The 19865-nt window shown below is 37.3% G+C and overlaps 1 protein-coding gene across 1 annotated transcript in view; it reads left to right on the top strand.

Moving 5' to 3' along the window:
- Positions 1–17906, top strand: part of MEIKIN (meiotic kinetochore factor) — a 141513-nt gene extending 123607 nt beyond the window's left edge. The window contains exons 12-13 of the mRNA XM_028168118.2: positions 8232–8355; positions 17777–17906. Coding sequence (XP_028023919.1) covers positions 8232–8355; positions 17777–17808 — 156 coding nt within the window. The 3' untranslated portion in view covers positions 17809–17906. The remainder of the gene's footprint in view (positions 1–8231; positions 8356–17776) is intronic.
- Positions 17907–19865: the final 1959 nt, after the last annotated feature.

Raw genomic sequence — 19865 nt, 5'->3', positions numbered from 1 at the left:
CATCCTCTCCAACATTTGTTTTTTGTAGACTTTTTGATGATAGCCATTCTGACAGATGTGAGGTGATATCTCGTTGTTGTTTCAATTTACATTTCTTTAATAATTAGCGAGGATGAGCATCTTTTCATATGCATGTTAGCCATCTGTATGTCTTCTTTGGAAAAATGCCTATTTAGGTCTTCTAGCCATTTTTTGATTGGGTTGTTTGTTTTTATTGATATTGAGTTTTATGAGCTGTTTATACATTTTGGATATTAACCCCTTGTTGGTCATATCATTTGCAAATATTTTCTCCCATTCTGTAGGTTGTATTTTCATTTTGTTTATGGTTTCCTTTACTATGCAAAAGCTTTTACGTTTACTTAGGCCCCATTAGTTTATTTTTGCTTCTATTTCTTTGCCTTAGGAGACAGATTCAAAAAATATTGCCACTATTTATGTAAAAGAGTGTTCTACCTTTGTTTTCTTCTAGGAGTTTTATGGTTTCTGGTCTTGTATTTAGGTCTTTAATCCATTTCGTAATTTTGTATTTTTGTAAACGGTGTTAGAAAATGTTCTAATTTCATTCTTTTACTTGTAGCTGTTCATTTTCCCCCAGAACCACTTGTTGAAGAGATTGTCTTTTCTCCACTGTATATTCTTGTGTCCTTTGTCATAGATTAATTGACCATAGTTGTGTAGGTTTATTTCTGGGCTTTTTATTCTGTTCCATTGATCTATGTGTCTGTTTTTGTGCCACTACTCTGCTCTTTTGATTACTGTAACTTTGTAGTATAGTCTGAAGTCTGGAAGGGTTATACCTCCAGCTTTGTTCTTTTTTCTCAAGATTATTTTGGCAACTCAGGGTCTTTTTGTTGTTCCATATGACTTTTAGGACTATTTGTTCTAGTTATGTGAAAAATGTCATGTTTATTTTGATAGGAATTGCATTAAATCTGTAGATTGATTTGGGTAGTATGGCCATTTTAAAAATATTAATTCTTCCAATCCAAGAGCACAGGATATCTTTTTATTTCTTTGTATCATCTTCAGTTTCTTTCATCAGTGTTTTATAGTTTTTAGAGTATAGGTCTTTCACCTCCTTGGTTAATTTTGTTCCTAGTTATTTTATTCTCTTCTATGTGTGCTTAAACAGGATTGTTTCTGTTTTTTTTTTTAATTTCTTTCCATTATTTCATTATTAGTTTATAGAAATGCAACAGATTTCTGTATATTAATCTCATGTCATGCAACTTTACTAAATTCATTTATTATTGCTAATAATTTTGGTGTGGAGGCCTCAGGATTTTCTATACAAAGTATCGTATTACCTCTTCTCTTCCAATTTGGATACATTTTCTTTGTTTTTCTTACCTTATTGCTGTGGCTAGGCCTTCCATTACTATGTTAAATAGAATTGGTGGGAGTGGGCATCTTCATGTCGTTTCTGATTTTAGAGGAAAGACTTTCAGCTTTTCACCATTGAGTATGATATTAGCTGTGGGCTTGTTGTAAATGGCTTTTATTAAGTTAAGATATGTTCCCTCTGTACCCACTTTGATGAAAGTTTTATCACGAATGGATGTTGAATTTTGTCAAATGCTTTTTCTGCATCTATTGAGATGATCATGTGATTTTTATCTTTCCTTTTGTTATTGTGGTGTATCACGCTGATTGATTTACGAATGTTGAACTGTCCTTGTGACCCTAGAATAAATCCAACTTGATCATGTATATGAACCTTTTTATGTATTGCTGGATTTGGTTTGCTGATATTTTGTTGAGGATTTTTGCATCTATATTCATCAAAGATATTGGCCTGTAATTTTCTTTTTTTTGTAGTGTCTTTGTCTGCTTTTGGTATCAGGGCAATGGTGGCCTTATAGAATGAATTGAGAGTGTTCTTTCCTCTTCAATTTTTGGAATAGTTTGAGAAGGATAGGTATTAATTCTTTTTTATATGTTTGGTAGAATTCCCTTGTGAAGCTCTCTGGTCCTGGACTTTTGTTTGCTGGGAGTTTTTTTTAAATTACAGATTCTATTTCACTTCTAGTGATTGGTCCGTTTAAATTATTTGTAGCTTTTTGGTTCAGTCTTGGCAGGTTGTATGCTTCTATAAATTTGTCAGTTTCTTCCAGATTGTCCAATTTGTGGGCATGCTAACTGTTCATAGTATTATCTTATGATTTTGGGGGGGTATTTCTTTGTTGTCAGTTGTTATTTCTCCTCTTTCATTAATTATTATTATTATTATTTTTTTCATTCATTAATTACTTTGAGTACTCTCTTTTTTCTTCTTGATGAACCTGGCTAAAAGTCTATCAATTTTTTAAATCTTTTTTAAAAAAACAGTTCTTGGTTTTATTGATCTTTTCTATTGTTTTTAATCTCTATTTTACTTATTTCGTCTCTAATCTTTATCCTTCCTTCTGCTGACTTTGGGCTTTGTTTGTTCTTCTTTGTCTAATTCTTTTCAGTGGAATGTTAGGTTGTTTATTTGAGATTTTTCTTGTTTCTTGAAGAAGGCTGTATTGCTGTAAACTTCCCTCTTAGAAATGTTTTTGCTGCATCTCATAGATTTTGGGAACTTTTTTTTCCATTTAATTTGTCTTGAGGTATTTTTTGGTTTACTCTTTGATTTCATCATAGACCCATTGGTTTTTTAGTATCATGTTGTTTAGTCTCCACACGTTTGTTCTTTTCCCATTTTTCCTTCTGTAGTTGATTTCTATTTACATACCATTGTGGTTGGAAAAAAATGCATGATATAATTCCTATCCCCTTAAATTTGTTGAGGCTTGTTTTGTGGCCCAGTATGTGATTTATCCTGGAGCACTTTCTATGTGCACTTGAAAAGAATGTGTATTCTGCTGTTTTTGGATTTAATGTCCTATAGATATGTATTAAGTACAACCAGTCCATTGGGTTCTTTAAGATGACTGTTTCTTTATTGATTTTCTGTCTGGATGATCTGTCTGTTGATGCCAGTGGGGTGTTAATGTACCCTACTATTATTGTATTATTGCTAATTTCTCTCTTTATGTCTGTTAATATTTGCTCTGTATATGTAGTTGCTCCTGTATGGGTGCATATATGTTAATGAGTATAATATCCTCTTCTTGTATTGATTCCTTTATCATTGTGAATAATAATTAATCTTCATCTTTGTTATAGCCTTTGTTTTAAAATCTATTTTGTTTGATATGAGTATTGCTACCCCCAGATTCTTGTTGTTTTCATTTACATGAAATATATTTTCTATCCCCTCACTTTCAGTTTGTGTGTGTCTTTAGCCCTGAAGTGAGCCTCAGGTAGGCAGCATATTGAAGAGTCTTTTTTAATCCAGTCATCCATGCTATGTCTTTTGGTTGGAGCCTTTAGTCCATTGACACATAAAGTAATTATTGTAGGTATGTACTTATGCCATTTTATTACTTTTTTCCAGTTGTTTTTTGTAGTTGTTCTCTGTTGATTTCTTCTTCTTTTTGTTTCTACCATTGTGGTTTGATGATTTTCTTTAGTAGTGTACTTGGGTACATTTCTTTTTGATTTTTCTTTACCTACTGTAGGTTTCTGATTTGTGGTTACCATAGAAATAATACTGACCCATGATTATATCTACTTGTTTTAAACTTGTATTCATTTAAGTTCAAACACATTCTAAAAGATCTCCATTTTTTACTCCCCTACCCAACATTTTGTGTTTTTGATGTCATATTTTACATCTTCATGCTTATCCTTTTGCTGGTAATTGTAGTTGTAGTTGCTCTTACAATACTTTGTCTTTTAATCTGCACAGTGGTTTACTTAAATAATCTTCAATCCTTACTATATACCTGCCTTTCCTAGTGGAATTTTCTCTTTCCTCGAGATTCTTACTTCTTTTCCATTTAGAGACCTTTCAACATTTCTTTTAGGGTAGGTTTAATATTGATGAATTCTTATAGTTTTTCCTTGTTTGAGAAGCTCTTTATCTCTCCTTCTATTCTAAATGATAATCTTACTGCATAGAGTACCCTTGGTTGTAGGTTTTTCCCTTTTAGGACTTTGAAAATATAATGCTGCTCCCTTCTGGCCTGCAAAGTTTCTGCAGAAAAATCAGGGGATAGCGAAAAGGGGATTCCCTTGTATATGACTCTTTGTTTTTCTCTTGCTGCCTTTGGAATTCTCTCTTTAACTTTTGCCATTTTAAGTATGACGTGTCCTGCTATGGGTCTGTTTGGGTTCATCTTGTTTGGAACCCTCTGTGCTTCCTGTACCTGGATATATGTTTCCTTCTCTAGATTTGCGAAGCTTTCAGCCTTAATTTCTTCAAATACATTTTCAGTCCCCTTTTCTCTCTCTTCTCCTTCTGGAAACCCTATAATGTGAATGTTGTCACACTTAATATTATCCTAAAGATCTCATAGATTGCTTTTTTTTTTCATTTGTGTTTCTTTCTGCTGTTCTGATTGGATGATTTACATTATTTTATCTTCCAGGTCACTTATGCATTCTTCTGTATCACTTAGTCTGCTATTCATTCCTTCTAGTGTGTTTTTTTATTTCAACTATTGAATTTTTCATTTCTGATGAGGTCTTTTTTATATTTTCTCTTTCCTTGTTAAAATGATCAGTGTTTAGATCAATTATTTTTCCTAGTTCAGTTAACATTTTTATTACCAATGATTTGAATTCTTTATCTGGTAAATTGCTTATTTTTGTTTGTTTGTTTGTTTTTCAGGGTTTTTTCCCTTGCTCTTTCAATTGAGGGCAGTTTCTCTGCCTTTTTGTTTTACTTAACTTTCTCTGACTCTTTGAATTTAAATCAAACAGTTACCTGTTATGGTCTTGAAGGGGTGTTCTTACATGGGAGTTTCCCTTTGTAGACTGTATGTGCTCAATGCCTTTGGTGGGAGGTATGGATTTGATGTGGACACCAGTCACGCCTTTCTCCAGTGTTGCTGGCAGCTATCACCTTGGAGGAGGTGGGGCTGGAGATGGAGGGGCTAGAACTTGCACAGGCTGTGAGGCAGGATTTCCTCTCTGCTGCATGGCTGTCACAACCCAGTCACAGCAGGTTCTGATCCCAAGCTGCTGGAGTAGAAGCCCTGAGGGTTGGGTTGGGCTCATTCTGGCTCTGTTTTTAATTGTTTTTCCTTCTCCCTGCACCAGGACCTTTGCCCCAAAGGAGGGCTTGTGTGCCTACAGAAGTCCAATGCTCTGCCTGTGTTCGTCACATTTTTTCCCAGGTCGTGGCTGCTCCAGATATAGACCTGTGGTGTGGCATGGAGTGAGCCACACTCAGCTTGGGCTGGAGTACACAGCGTGGTGGTCACGGGGAAACCCAGTGGCTGTGCTGTTGTCAGAAGTCTGGGCTGCTTCTGGGGCACTGCTTGAGTAAACACCAGCAGTCACCACGGCTGCTCTACCTTGGCTCTGCCCCAGAACCGGGTCACCTCTGCATCCCAAGGTCGAGTCTTTTCCCCTGAGGTGCTGCCCTAGATTCAGTGCCACGCTGTGGCATGGAGTGAGCTGTGCCGGGGCGTTCACTTCACTCATGTTGGGGAGTGCTGTGAGGTGGTTGCTGGAAACCCAGCAGCTGCTGGGGCAGACCTCTGTCTTCCCTGCCTGGGGGCAAGCCAGTACCTGTGCACTCCTCATGAGTGAAGTCCAGGTTTCTTCAACCTTTCTGTCTCTCCCAGTGGTTCTCCAACCAGCCAAAGGGCTGAATGAGTAGATTCTCCCAAGAAAACTCTGGTACTGTTCAGTATCAGAAGGATGTAAAATGAATGCTGGGCAGGAAAATTGCAGATGTCCACTTCAGAGGATGATATGAATTTTACATTTGAAGAGGTTTCTATATAATCTTTATTTAAAATAGGAGGAGCCCTTCATAAATATGTATCTCTACTTCTGAGTTCTAAGTGACAAGATATGTCATGTTTGAAAGATATGGTATTTCTTTATTCTAGAGACGGTCTGCTTGACGGGATATTGTCTAAATTAACTGACAATCCCTATCAAATTACCAATAGCGTTTTTCACAGCCCCTTTGGTACTTACTTTCTTGTTGTTATAATGAAATTATATGAGGATGTGAGATGTATTTTGTCCATCATTTCTGCTTAAAACTATTCTGAGCTGAATCTTGAAGAACAACTCTGACACTGACCTTGACCCTGATCATTTACTTTGTTGCTCTTATTTGATGAGAATCCTATGGCCCTAAATTGGGGATCTCATCCTCCTAAGATTTGTATCTGTTTCTACTACAAGTGTAGCTAGGGTTGAGTATCAACCTGGGACCATTTTGGCCCCCATTAACAATTCTGGTTTTGTGTCACAATCTCAGGTTCAGCATTCCTTTCTTCCTGTTGGCCCATTTACGGGTCCTGTTCTGAGCCAGTCACTGTGTCTACTGGCATGGAATACATTGATTGGCTAGGCTGGGTCTTGTGACCTTGTTGGTGCTCAGAAGTGTTATCAGTGGTGCTGGGAAAACTGCACAGCTACATGTAAAAGAATGAAATTAGAACATTCTCTAACACCATGCACAAAAATAGACTCAAAATGGATTAAAGACCTAAATGTAAGACCAGATAGTATAAAATTCCTAGAGTAAAACATAAGCAGGATACTTTTTGACATAGTCACAGTAATATCTTTTTGGATCCGTCTCCTAGAGTAATGGAAATAAGAACAAAAATAAACAAATGGTATCTAATTAAACTTAAAAGCTTTTGCACAGCAAAGGAAACCATAAACAAAACGAAGAGACACCCTACAGAATGGGAGAAAGTATTTGCAAACAATGCAACCGACAAGGGATTAATCTCCAAAATATACAAACAGCTCATGCAGCTTAGTATCAAAAAACCAAACAACCCAATCAAAAAATGGGCAGAATACCTAAATAAACATTTCTCCAAAGAAGACATACAGATGGCCAAAAACCACATGAAAAGATGCTCAACATTGCTAATTAGAGAAATGCAAATCTAAACTACAATGGAACCCTCCTACACTGTTGCTGGGAATGTAAATTGGTACAGCCACTATGGAGAACATTATGGAGTTTCCTTTAAAAACTAAAAATAGAGCTACCATATGATGCTACAATTCTACTCCTGGGCATATATCTAGAGAAAACTATAATTCGAAAAGGTACATGCACCCCAGTGCTCATTGCAGCACTATTTACAGTAGCCAAGACATGGAAGCAACTTAAATGTCCATCGACAGATGAATAAAGAAGATGTGGTATATTTATACAATGGAATATTACTTAGCCATAAAAGAGAATGAAATAATGCCATTTGCAGCAATATGGATGGACCTAGAGATTATCATACTAAGTGAAGTAAGCCGAAGACAAATATATGATATCGCTTATATGTGGAATCTAAAAAAACCAAAATAAATGAACTTATTTACAAAACAGAAAGAGACTCACAGACGTAGAAAACAAACTTATGGTTACCAAAAGGTAAAGTGGGGTGGGGGGAGGGATAAATTAGGAGGTTGGGATTAATATATGCACACTACTATATATAAAATAGATAACCAGCAAGGACCTACTGAATAGTACAGGGAACTATACTCAGTGTTTTATAATAACCTATAAGGGAAAAGAATCTGAAAAGATATATATAATTGAATCATCACTGCACTGTATACCTGAAACTAACACGATATTGTAAATCAGCTATACTTCAATGTAAAAAAAAGTTATAAAGGTAACCACTAGAAAGACTAAACGTTAGTGCTATGGGGGAAGGGATGTAAAGTGGTATAAAAAGGTGATTTCATCCGTCAATTATAGAAGAAATAAATATTCCTCATAAAATTTCAAAAAAAATTAACTGAGTTGGGAAATCAAGGAAATCTAGTGTTTGACTTAAATTTATATATATGTTTTAACTCAGTAAATCCTGTAAACTTTCTCTCCCACTTTGGAGTGCTTGAATCTCAACTCATTACTTTCTCTCTGTTTTTAAATAAGTTATCCAACCTCTCTGAACATAAGTTTCCTTGTTTTACAAATGGGAGTAATATAATCTGCTTTGCTGGTTCTTGTGAATATTAAATAAGCAAATGTTTTAAAACCAATTACCTAGTGTCTGGAGTGAAATAAGCATTTCATAGATGCTTTCTATTGTTAATATCTATGAAATATATGGATATTGAGACTATTTGCCTTTGAAATAAAATAAAGCAATCTGTAGATATAGTACCTGGAAAAATTATGCAATATCTGTTTTCTTTTGCAGTTTCCTTCAAATACATCAGAAATATGTTGTATTATTAAAGCATCACCAGGAACTAGACAAGTGGAAAGTAAAGCTGTTATTGTAAGGAAGAAGAAATATTCTCCTCCTAAAGATACTCCTCAAGGTACTGTAGTATGAATGCAGAACCTACTTTTTGGAAGATACCAAACATTTTTTAATTGTAAATTCCTTATGTATACAGGAAGTTCAATTATAGATTGTATTCTGAGAGTTCTGGCATAAAGTGGAAATGGTAAAATTATTAAAAACTTGGTCAGGTTTCAGAACCTGAGCAAAATAGTTTTTTGAAAGTCAGATACTTCATCCCTTGAAAAATTAGGTTATGCCATTGGTTTAAAGTGTGTTTATCTAGGATACTTCCTCTTATAACTATCTGAAATTTAGTGCTGTTGGGTTTCATATTTAGTAGATATTTCATTTTTAAAGATAATGGAGATATTTTTGCATTCACTTAACATTGGTTGAGCACTTCCTCTGTGAAAGGCACCTTATTATAACTTCTTTATTTCTCACTATTACTTTATGATGACAGGATGTATACTCTGTCCTCATTTAATATATTAAGAATCTGAGGCTTAAAGTATTATAGTATGAAATTTGTCTAAGATCACACTGCTTCCAAGTGGTGGAGAGGAATTCAATCTTTAAAGGCTTCTAAACGCCAAGTTTAGGTTTTTCTGTACTTCTCTCACTGCATATCAGGCAGAATGTCTAATTACTCAATGGAGCTTGGGCACCTTCAAAAGGTAAGCAGGCAGTGAAGCAATTGAAACTTAATAGGTTATGTATAACTTGATCCTTGTCCCCATTTCCTCCACAGAATGTGCCCTGAGCACTCCTGAAGTCCACAGAGATCTTTTTATTTTTCTCTAAGTTCCTTGACTACTTAATTCAATGACACTCATTTGACATTTGATAATATACTACTACCTGACATAATTTACAATGCTGACTTTTCATATTCTTTAGGTTATGAAATTTTAAAGAACAGAAACCACATACTAGACTTCTTTCTATGTCTATCTCTGATAGCTTTTTTAGCATAGTGGTAGGGAATAGTAGATGCCGTATCAGTCAGGATTCTACTGAAGAAACAGAACTAGTAGGACATATATAGCCACAATATATGTATATGTATACAAAGAGATTTATTTCAGAGAATTGACTTATGCAATTGGAGGGTCTGGCTGAAAACTCTAGGGCAGGCTGGAAACTGTTGGGCAGGAGCTAATGATACAGTCAGTCCTCAGGAGGAATTTTTCTTCTTCAGAGAAACCTCAGTTTTGCTCTTAAGGTTTTTCAGTTGATTGGATGAGGCCTACCTACATTATCAAGGATAATTTCCTTTACTTAAAGTTAGTTATTACATATGTTAGCCGAACCTACAAAATACCTTCACAACAACACCAAGATTAGTATTTAATTTAATTGGGTAATGTTGCCTAGCCAAGTTGACGCATACAACTAACCATCACAGTCCACTCCATGTCAACTATGCATTCATACACATTTCCTTAAACCATATTTAATCTCCAAATAAAGACAATAACAAAGTCATACTTCTGCCTAACATAATACAACTGCTGTACATAAAACTGAAAATGTGCTAACTCCTTCCCCAGAAGAGGATGGGTGATGTTTGTTCTTCTCCTTAATATCATATAACTTATATACTATGATAGAAAGTTAACTGATATTAATACAACTTGTGTTATATGATATGGGCATGAGAGAGGGAAGAAAACAAAGATATTTGCTTGACTAGTCATGTGATCATAACGGGTATTTATAACTACCTTCCTCCACTACCCATTCCATATTCCCTCTCCCCTCAGTAAGCACCTCAGCTGGTTGTGGTTCTTTAACTGGTCAGGGGACACAACCCTCATTTCTGAAGGGCCTGTGCTGTTAGTAGTCCTGCTTAGATTGGGTTATTGTAGTTTTCCTTTGACCTTAATCATGGGGCATGGTAGTACTAAGAGATGCTCTAAATGATCTCCTGTGTTCCAGACATACTCTTCCTTACCTCCATCACGGAGTAGTAGTCCAGTTTCCCCTTGGTAGTCAGGATCAATCACCCCAGCCAGCACAGTAAGTTCCTTCTTTGCCTGTTGACTCAGAGGCATGAGAAGCTCAAAGTGGCCAGGTGGCTGTCTTAATTTCTAGTTCAATGGAATTATTGTTGTGACTCCTGCATTACTCCCTTTGGAACTAAGACCTCTAGACCTGCAGAGCATAAAGTCATGGCAAAAGGAGGCAAAAATTTTGCTAGTGGGTCACCAGGGGTAGTATTGAATAGTCTCACTTCCATTTCTACCGCTTGACTCCTGGGCCTGTGAATCCTGGCTATGGGAGAAACAGTACCATGTATTGGATGCTGATTCAGAGCATACACAACCTTCTGCAGAACCTTGCCTCAGCCCTGCAAGGTATTGCCACCTAATTGGTGCTGTAACTGAGTATTCCAAAGGCCTTTCCACCATTCTGTCAAGCCAGCTGTTTCAGAATGGTGGGGAACATGGTTAAGACCAGTGAATTCCATGAGCTTGGGTCTATTGCCAAACTACTTTTGCTGTGAAGTGAGTTCCGTAATCAGAAACAATGTTATGGGATACCATGATGGTGGATAGGGCATTCCATAAATCTTTGGTTGGTGATTTTTAGCAGAAGCATTATGTGCAGGGAAGGCAAATCCATATCCAGAGTAATTGTCTATTTCAGTAAGAATAAAATGCTGCCCTGATCATGATGGAAGCGGACCAATGTAATCAACCTCTTGCCACCAGGTAGCTGGCTGACGACTCCAGGGAATGGTGCCATGTCAGAGAACAACTAGATGTTGGTCTCTGCTGCTGACATATTGGGTACTCAGCAGTGGCTGTAGCCAGGTTGACTTTGGTGAGTGGAAGTCTGTTTTGCTGAGACCATGCATAACCTCCATCCCTGCCACTATGGCCACTTTGTTCATTGGCTTATTGGGTGATGACAGGGGTGGCTGGGGAAAGAAGCTAACTGGTATCCACATAACAGGTCATCTTATCCACTTGATTATGAAAATTTTCCTCTGCTTAGATAGATAACCCTTTGGTGAGCGTTCATGTGGGACACATATATCATCATGTTTTTTGCACATTCAGAGAGTTCTATCTACATGCCTCTTCCCATATTTTCTTGTCACCAGTTTTCAAATCATGTGCCTTCTGAGTCCCTGACCATCTAGCCAGACTATTGGTCACAGCCCATGAATCAGTATATAATCACACATCTGGCCATTTCTCCTTCCAGCAAAGTGAACAACCAAATGTACTGCTTGAAGTTCTGCCCACTTGAAGTATATCCCTTCACCAGTTTCCTTCAGGGATGTCCCAGAAAGAAGCTGTAGGTGCTATAGCTGTCCACTTTCAGGTGGTGTCTGCATATCTTGCAGAACCATCTGTAAACGAAGCCTTAGCTTTCTTTTCCTCAGTCACCTGACCGTAGAGAACTCCCCATGATGCCATTAAAGCAGGCAGGGAGAGAGAAGATAATGTACCGGGAGTAGGGGCCCATGGGCATTTGGGCCACTTCCTCATATAACTTACTTGTGCCTTCAGGGCCTGCTTGAGCTCAGTCTCATATATACTGTTTCCATTTGGTAACAGAGTGCTGCTCTTCACAGCCAACTTTATGGCTTGGTGCATCAGACAACACACAATTCACGATGGGTATCTCAGCTCTCATTGTAACTTCGTGGCCCATGGTTAAATATTCAATCTCTACTAAGACCTAGTAGCAGAGCAAAAGCTATTTCTCAAAAAGAGAGTAATTACCCAGAGAGGATGGCAGCGCTTTGCTCCAAAATCCTCAGGGCCTGTACTGTGATTATTCACCTACGAGCTCCAAGCAGCATCTCTTTCTGCCACTGACATTTCAAGCACCATTGGATCTGCTGGATTATATGGTACAAGTGGCACGGTAGCCTGGACCTTTTGCAGAGCCTTCTCTTTGTTCTGAGACTCCCTCAAAACCAGCAACTTTTTAGGTCACTTAGTAAGTGGGCTGGAGTAGTACACACAAATGAGGAAATATGTTGACTCCAAAATCTAAAATGGCCCACTAGATGTTATCTCCTTTTTGGTTGTAAGAGAGGCCAGATGCAACAACTTATCCTTTACCTTATAAGGCATATCTCTCATACCACTGGAACCCTAGAAGTTTCAGTGAGATGGAAAGAGACCCAGCAATTCCATTTCCCTGGACCCTAAAGACCCAGCAATTCCACTTCCAGTCTGTTTTGCTGAGACCATGCATAACCTCCCTCCCTGCCATCATGGCCACTTTGTTCATTGGCTTATTGGGTGATGACAGGGGTGGCTGACATATATATGACACTGTATATACATATATACAGTATATCCACTGTATTGGGTACATATGTTGATCATAAGATATATACTAGCATGTTCATAGCAGCACTGTTGGTAATAGCTTCAAACTGGAAACTATCCAAATATGCCCATCAACAGTAGTAGAATGGACAAATAAACTGTGGTATATTCATTCATTAGGGTGCTATATAGCAGTGAGAATCAACAGTATATAGTTACTTGCAACAATATTGATGAGTCCCACATAAGAAGCCAAACACAATAGAGTACATTTAATATTACCTATATTTAGTACAAAACTAGGCAAACTAAACTATGATGGAAATCACCACAGTGGATGTCCTTGTTGGGGAGCGGGTATTAACTGGAAAGCGTTATAAGAGGGAATTCTAGGGTACTGGTAGTGTTCGGTTTTATTATCTGGATGCTGGTTACATGGGTGTGTTAAGTTTCTGAAGACCCAACAAGCTGTATAGTACACATATGTGTACTTTTCTGTGTGTATGTTATACTTCAGTAAAATGATAAAAATAAAAATAAACTTCTCTTAGTTTGACCTTTTTGGCCTATCATATTAATTTATGACAGCAGGTAATGTCACAATTCTGGGTTTAATTATTCAACAAATCAAAACTAAGTTGTATCTAGGAAGTTCTTTTGAGTGTTCAGACCAAAATTACTATTATTATTATTATATTATTTTCATATACAAAAAGATAAAACTTGAAATAGTTCTAGATTTTTCCTCCTATTCTGTTGGGGTGTGGCTGCTTCTTCACACAGGGGAAAATACTACATTCACATCAGTTTATTTGAGGACCCAGTGCAGAGTTCAAGCAGCAAAACCCCAACTTAGCAGATCTAATTTCAAACTTGACACTCATTTCTAAAATTACCACAGTAAAAAGGAACAAAGATCCACTGCAAATGAATGAACTATGATACAATGTTCTCTCCAAAATGTCTTCATTTTGCAGCTGTAATTACATGGATGTCTGCTTTAGGCCATTTTAGATGTGTGCGGGTATATAATATATATATGTGTGTGTGTATTTCATATATATACACATATATATATGTGGATGTGTGTATGTATATATATATATATCAGCACACTTTTCAAATCCAGACAGGGTAACAGCAACAGCTTAACTCTGTGTGTGTCTGTGTGTGTGTGTGTGTGTGTGTGTGTATATATATATATATTTTTTTTTTTTTTAAACATGATACTTTAGTATAACTTTTGTTAATTCAGTAGTACAATCTATTTCTGTTCTACAGAATTTTTATTGTATAGCTACAAGGGTGAAAAGTGACCTATTACATTTACATCTCACATATCCTGGCATACAAACAGTACTTACTGAATTTGAGCCAAAAACTAGAAGTCTTTAGTTTTAGCACTTGAAGAGCTTCTTCACTTCTACAGTCTTAAATCATATCCTAGTCACATTTCCAGAGTTTTCAAATGATTCATCATTGTAAACTGCGAGAAACAGGTGAATCCAAACTTTTAATTAGTTTTATATACAAGTTAGATAACACAGCTCAAAAAGACTTTGCTATCCATCCTAAACCCAACACACACATTCTCCACTAAGTTATTAGACAAGTCTTAGGGTTTTCCTTCTTTTCCTTACAAATAATACACACATTTAGAAGGAGCTGGTAAAACTGATACATAAGATGGCAAATGAGAGGTGACATCTGTTGGTTCCAAAATTGGTCCTGCAAATGTTGTACTCTGCTGTGTTCTTTAACTGTGTGTCTGTTACATGCAGAAGCTCTTCACAAGAACTGACATCAAACTTAATGTAAGTTAAATTTACAGTACTGTATGAAGTTCTTCAGATTCAAGAATAAATGTGGAAAAAATATTAACACATGAAAAATTCAGCCTTTCATGCTACCACTAAGACCATGTCAAATTCATAAGCAGATTCTTTGGTACAGTTGAAAAACGGCATTGTGTGGATTTGTGGCGTGGAACTGAAATATAGAAGTATGTTTCTCATCTGCGGTAATCCTCACCCCCAATTCTCAAGTACCACCCAATTTTCTTTGCATTTTTACACAATTCTGGGGGAAAAAAAAAGGGAGGAAAAAGACGCTGGCATTGTAACAATTCCTCCCCTCACAGGAGGTCTTCACGCTCTCAGATGAGGTCTCCTGAGACTCTCTGTATGGTCACTGGCTCTCAGATGGCCTTTGACAATGACTTGGACACTTTCCAAATCAAATCCCAGATGTTGCCTAACTTTTCCTATTCTCATCTCTGTCATTGCTGGTAAAATTTCGATGAGCGCGTTTTTCCCTTATGGAGAAATCAGATCAAAATTTTTAGTTTAATTCACAGAGAGCCCCCTGATGCCTGTTGAACTAGTTGTGCCACCTCCTGTCTTCTTCCTAGGCTCTCACCTCATATAGCAGCCTCCTTATTTAAGTAATTCCCTTTCAACCTCTGGGCACTTGTCTCTGTCTTTCCTTCAGTAAAAATAGCAAAGCCCCAAGCTAACTGTGAGCATGTTATTTTAAACATGTAGCAGGCTATTTTTAGTCCTGGCATTTAACAGTTTAGCTAGTTTGGCAGTAATCTAATCAGGACTACAGAGTGAAGCTCACTTTTGATGGTCTAGGACCCCTGTTCAGTATGCTGCTTGTTTATTAAAAACTGGCACTATGCTGATTAAAGAAAAAAATTGGTGAAAGTAAACCACTAGAGGAGTCCAAAAGAGATGTGGTAGAGGAGGTGATGTGGGTAAGTAGAGATCTGAGAATGGTGACAGACAGACAGAAGAGGCCTTAGAAAACATCCAGTCCAAGGTTTCTCATTGTGTGGTTCTCTGACCACCTGTACCAGAATCACTGCAGACCTGGTAAATTACAATCTCTAGAGGTATGGCACAAGAATCTACAATTTGATGAGCTTTCAGAGTGATCCCAGTAAGCACTAAAATTTGAGAATCATATAATAATCTAGTTTATTTTGCTCATTTTGCATATAACAAAAATGACCTGGCCATATTGATAAGTGACTTGCCCAAGTTCACATAGCTAATTACTGGTAGAATCAGAACTAGAACTTAGTTTTCCTGGTTCTAAGTTTGACTGGGTAGCTGTCAAATAGGGAATGTGGGGTAGAGTAGATAGGGCTCTGAGTTTCTCAGCTCATCCAGACAGAGCAGTTTTGATTCTCTTTGCTTTACACATTGGACTTCTATATTCTATTTAAACAGAGACTTAATTTTTTTTTTTTTTTTTGCCAAGAAGAGGGTTGGACAGTCATTGCTCCTGTACCTCTTACAGTTACAGCAATGGATGTCTAATTTATTGGTACTTTAATTCAGCCAACAAGCATGCATTAGGCACTGCATTATTAGCTAGGGATAGGAGTATAGCCTTTGCTCTCTGGGGCTCACAGATTAGTGATGAGGTAGACCTCACAGTCTTCTCTATAAGGTGATGTTAGAAGTGGAGCAAAGCACTCTAGATGCCCAGGAGAGGATGCTTTTAACTTTGAAGTGTCAGAGAAGACTTCCAAGCTAACAGTACATTTTGGAAAATCAGACAAAACCTGTAGCTATCCTTATAGTAAGATTTTTATTTTCATCTCCAGAAGAGATGATAAGTGGTGTGTTATAAATTCATATCTTAAGCTAGTAGAATAACAGCCTTTACCTGGGTACATATATATCTTTAGTGAGAGTTTGAGTTTTTAGATAATAATAGCAGGCAGAAGTATCACACAGAAATATGATAAAGTGTGGTGCTCATACCACATGGGGAATTTATAAATAATGCAAATTCCAGGGTCATTGCTTCAGCAGTCTGATTCAGGATTTCTGGGGATTGAGAACCAGTGTAACCTAAAAATGTTTATTGGTATAATTGCCAGGGTTTAGTGACTGCTGAGGTACTGGTACAGGGTAGTGAGAGAGAAGGACAGTTAGAGGATGACTCCTAGGTCTCTAGTATTGTAAAGTTTTAGAAATGATGTGCTCTAGGTGATGTCAGGGGAAAATATAGGGCATGGCCCTGGATGTATATATGAAGGCAGAGGAGGGATAGGGGAGACTACATAGTTGGGTGGGTTGATTGCCACTTGGAAAGTTACTCAAAAATTGGTATGGAGAAGATGACTGTGGCCCAGTTTCCAAAGTCTTTAATAAATGAGCAGATAGTATCTGAGGTCAGTGAAGACAACAATAAGGAGGAGTAGAGGGTAGAATAGCCAATACTTCCCAAACTTTAATTTACTTGTGAACTGCTTGAGGATCTTGTTAAAAATGGAGATTTTGATTCAATAGCTCTGGAATGGAGCCCAAGATTCTACATTTCTAATCAATTCCTAGGTGACATTGAAGTTACTGGTCCATGGACCACACTTTGAATACCAAAGATATAGGTCTCTGGTGTTCCAACAGCCGCACATCAGACTTTCCTGGATATTTGAGTCCCTTGTCCAGAGGTTCTGTTCTAATTGGTATGGAGTATAGCCTGGATATCAGGATTTTTAAAAGCTCGGATAACTCTATGGTGCAGCAGAGTTTGAGAACCTATTGATATAGGCTGATTAGGCTAGCGGGTGAGGTATATCGTAGTATGAAAGTGGCAATGGGAATAGGTAAAGCTGACTCCACTCTGGATCTTGTGGTACAAGATATTGGGGGAGGGGGGAAGGCCCCAGAATCCTGTATTGGAAAGAACCTGGGTTCACCTACAACAAAGGATAAGAGAATGAAAAGAAGAGATGGGTAGGAAAATGTGAGGAGGTTCTGACTAGGTGGTAGCTGAGGAGGACTGGGATGAGAAGCACAACTGGATCCATTCCACCAGGTTACAAGGCTGGAGTTAGCGACCTGTGATGGCCACTAACAGCTGTCTTTGCTGGGCTTTCCATTGGAATGTTATTGAGCAGGTCTCTTTGTGTCTCCAAAGAGAAGAGAAGCGTCTTCAGCATGTCCAGGAAGGAGTGAGCCAGCTACTCCATTTTTTTTTTTTTTAATGACCTCTGGATTTGTTTCCTAAGGCTCGATGGAGTGAAACTAGAGTTGCTTGGACATCAAGCGTTCTCTCCCCCAGGGACTAGTTATTAATAACTATTGAACACCTGCTTGTGATGCATATGAAATAATCTATTGTTATTTTTTTCTCCAGATATTATAATAAAAACAAGTGGCAGGATGTAGCAGCTGTGGCTGAATTTTCACTACTTTGAAGACTTGAATGTGAAGTCAAAGTCTGTGAAGCAGAATGTCTGCCTAAAATTACATGAAATTCAAAAATCAAAATTCTCTGATTATTTGTGATATATCCTGATGTCGAAATTCTGTTGAGTCTTATAAACTACTTTTAATGAGCTGAGAAAGAATCTTCTGCCTGCTTCTTAAATATATGTATTTGTATTATAAAATAACAAATAGCTTATATTAGAAGACTGTACACTAAATAGATGACTTCAGCTATTTATAAAGACCCAACACCAGGATACTAGGTAACTTCATTTGATGGTTTTTTCCCAAGTTTATCCTTTGTATGGATTAAAGGTAGTAAAATTGTTGTTGCTTATATTACGAGCTATTTTTAACAGAACTTAATTGAAACCACATGAGTGAGAGACCTAATTCCAGGTCTGACTGAAAGAAACTCTATACTTAAGGTTTGCTGAAGCAGGGAATGTATAATACGTACAATCAATCACACACTAAGTATTTAATACATTACCTCATCCCCAAACAACCTTCTTTAGCTAATACTACCTATCTGTAGGATTTTTTTTTGGGAGGGGTAATATAGCTTATTGTGGCATCTTGGAAATGCCCTTCCTAAAAAGGAACAATCCTGTTGTCAGTGAACACAGTGTATAACGGTGAGATTTTAACTCTGTTGGTTTTACTAATGTTATTAGACATAAAAGTAAATGAGGCAAATTTTCAAAGCTCCTTCAATATGAAAGAAAATTGTAAAATTGAAGAATTAACTGAGGTTACATAACCCATATAGTACTCATTTTTAAATAGGAGTCCCATGAAAATATTCTTGTAAATGATTTGACAAGGTCTTAAGCCACTAACAAAACTATTTGTGATTTCAGTTCCACATTTTAATCTGGAGGTGAAATATGGGAAAGTTGTTAGGAAATGTAGAAGAGATCATTAATGATGGATGTTAGAACCAAATTTAGACCTGAATTCTAAATTAGTACTCAGCTAAGTCAGCAACTCCTGTGGTAGTTTTAAAGCAGAAGTGTGATAAGCAGTGGGGGAAGAAGAAATGGAATAGAAGGCCTATTACCTGCCTTCAAGGAGTTTATAATCCAAGGGGGAGGAGTGAGAATGAGAACGAAGTATTTGATAGTTTCTAAACAGGTGGTAGGTTCTTGTGAGAAAAAATGATACCTGATTCTTAGACTGGGCCTAGTGGGGCTGGAGGAAATAACATTTGATAGTTCCATATTGCTGATAAGAAAAATATAGCTATCTTAGAAAGATAAATACTTGGCCAGGCTGATGTGATTTAGAAAGCGAGAGAGCCAGGATGTGAAAGTAGGACTATGTGAGTCCCATATTTTTATCAGCTGGAGCACAGGGAAAGGTGGGAGGGAGGAAGGAGTTGCAACTGGAGTTCAAGGCTTAGTGGTAGAGGACATAACTTCGATTATGATTAAGAGGAAGGAAAGTAGAATAAGCCTGCTTGCTGTCTGGTGGACGTTAGAAGTTCCAAGAGGATTCCTGTTGGCAAATCCTAGAAGAAGGTTATACTCTTAACTTTACATTGGTGGGTAGGCCTCAGATGTCTTTCAGTGAACCTGCCTGGAAGACCATCAGAAAGGACCATCTCTTTCTGGGGAGAGGGTCTCCATAGTTTTCATCATATTTTCAAAGTGGTCTGTGATTTTTAAAAAGTTAATGGGACTGGATCCCTTTACTTTAGCATATAACTAATTACATTTCATTTTTAAGCACTTAAAATTATATTTTCAAATTACACTTCGTGAAAAAAAATCTCAGGTCATACGTGTGAAAATCCAGTTAAAAATTCATGACAGGCCAGGCATGATGCCGTTTCCATTTAAAAAATTTTAACTGGAGTTTTTTTTCACTTTTCCCAGGTGTAATTCATCATGGTTTGTTCGGTTATGAATAGCCTCTTTATCTCATATTGTGTATACAGCATATGTGTTTATATGAAGGGTGTGGTGCCCAGACTTTCCAGATAGATGTTATCTTCAACCTCTCCTGCTCTA

This window comes from Balaenoptera acutorostrata, chromosome 2, assembly GCF_949987535.1.
Source record: "Balaenoptera acutorostrata chromosome 2, mBalAcu1.1, whole genome shotgun sequence".
Taxonomy (NCBI): Eukaryota; Metazoa; Chordata; class Mammalia; order Artiodactyla; family Balaenopteridae; genus Balaenoptera; species Balaenoptera acutorostrata.
The sequence above is the reverse complement of the archived record's forward strand: the minus strand, read 5'-3'. Positions and strand labels throughout refer to the sequence as shown.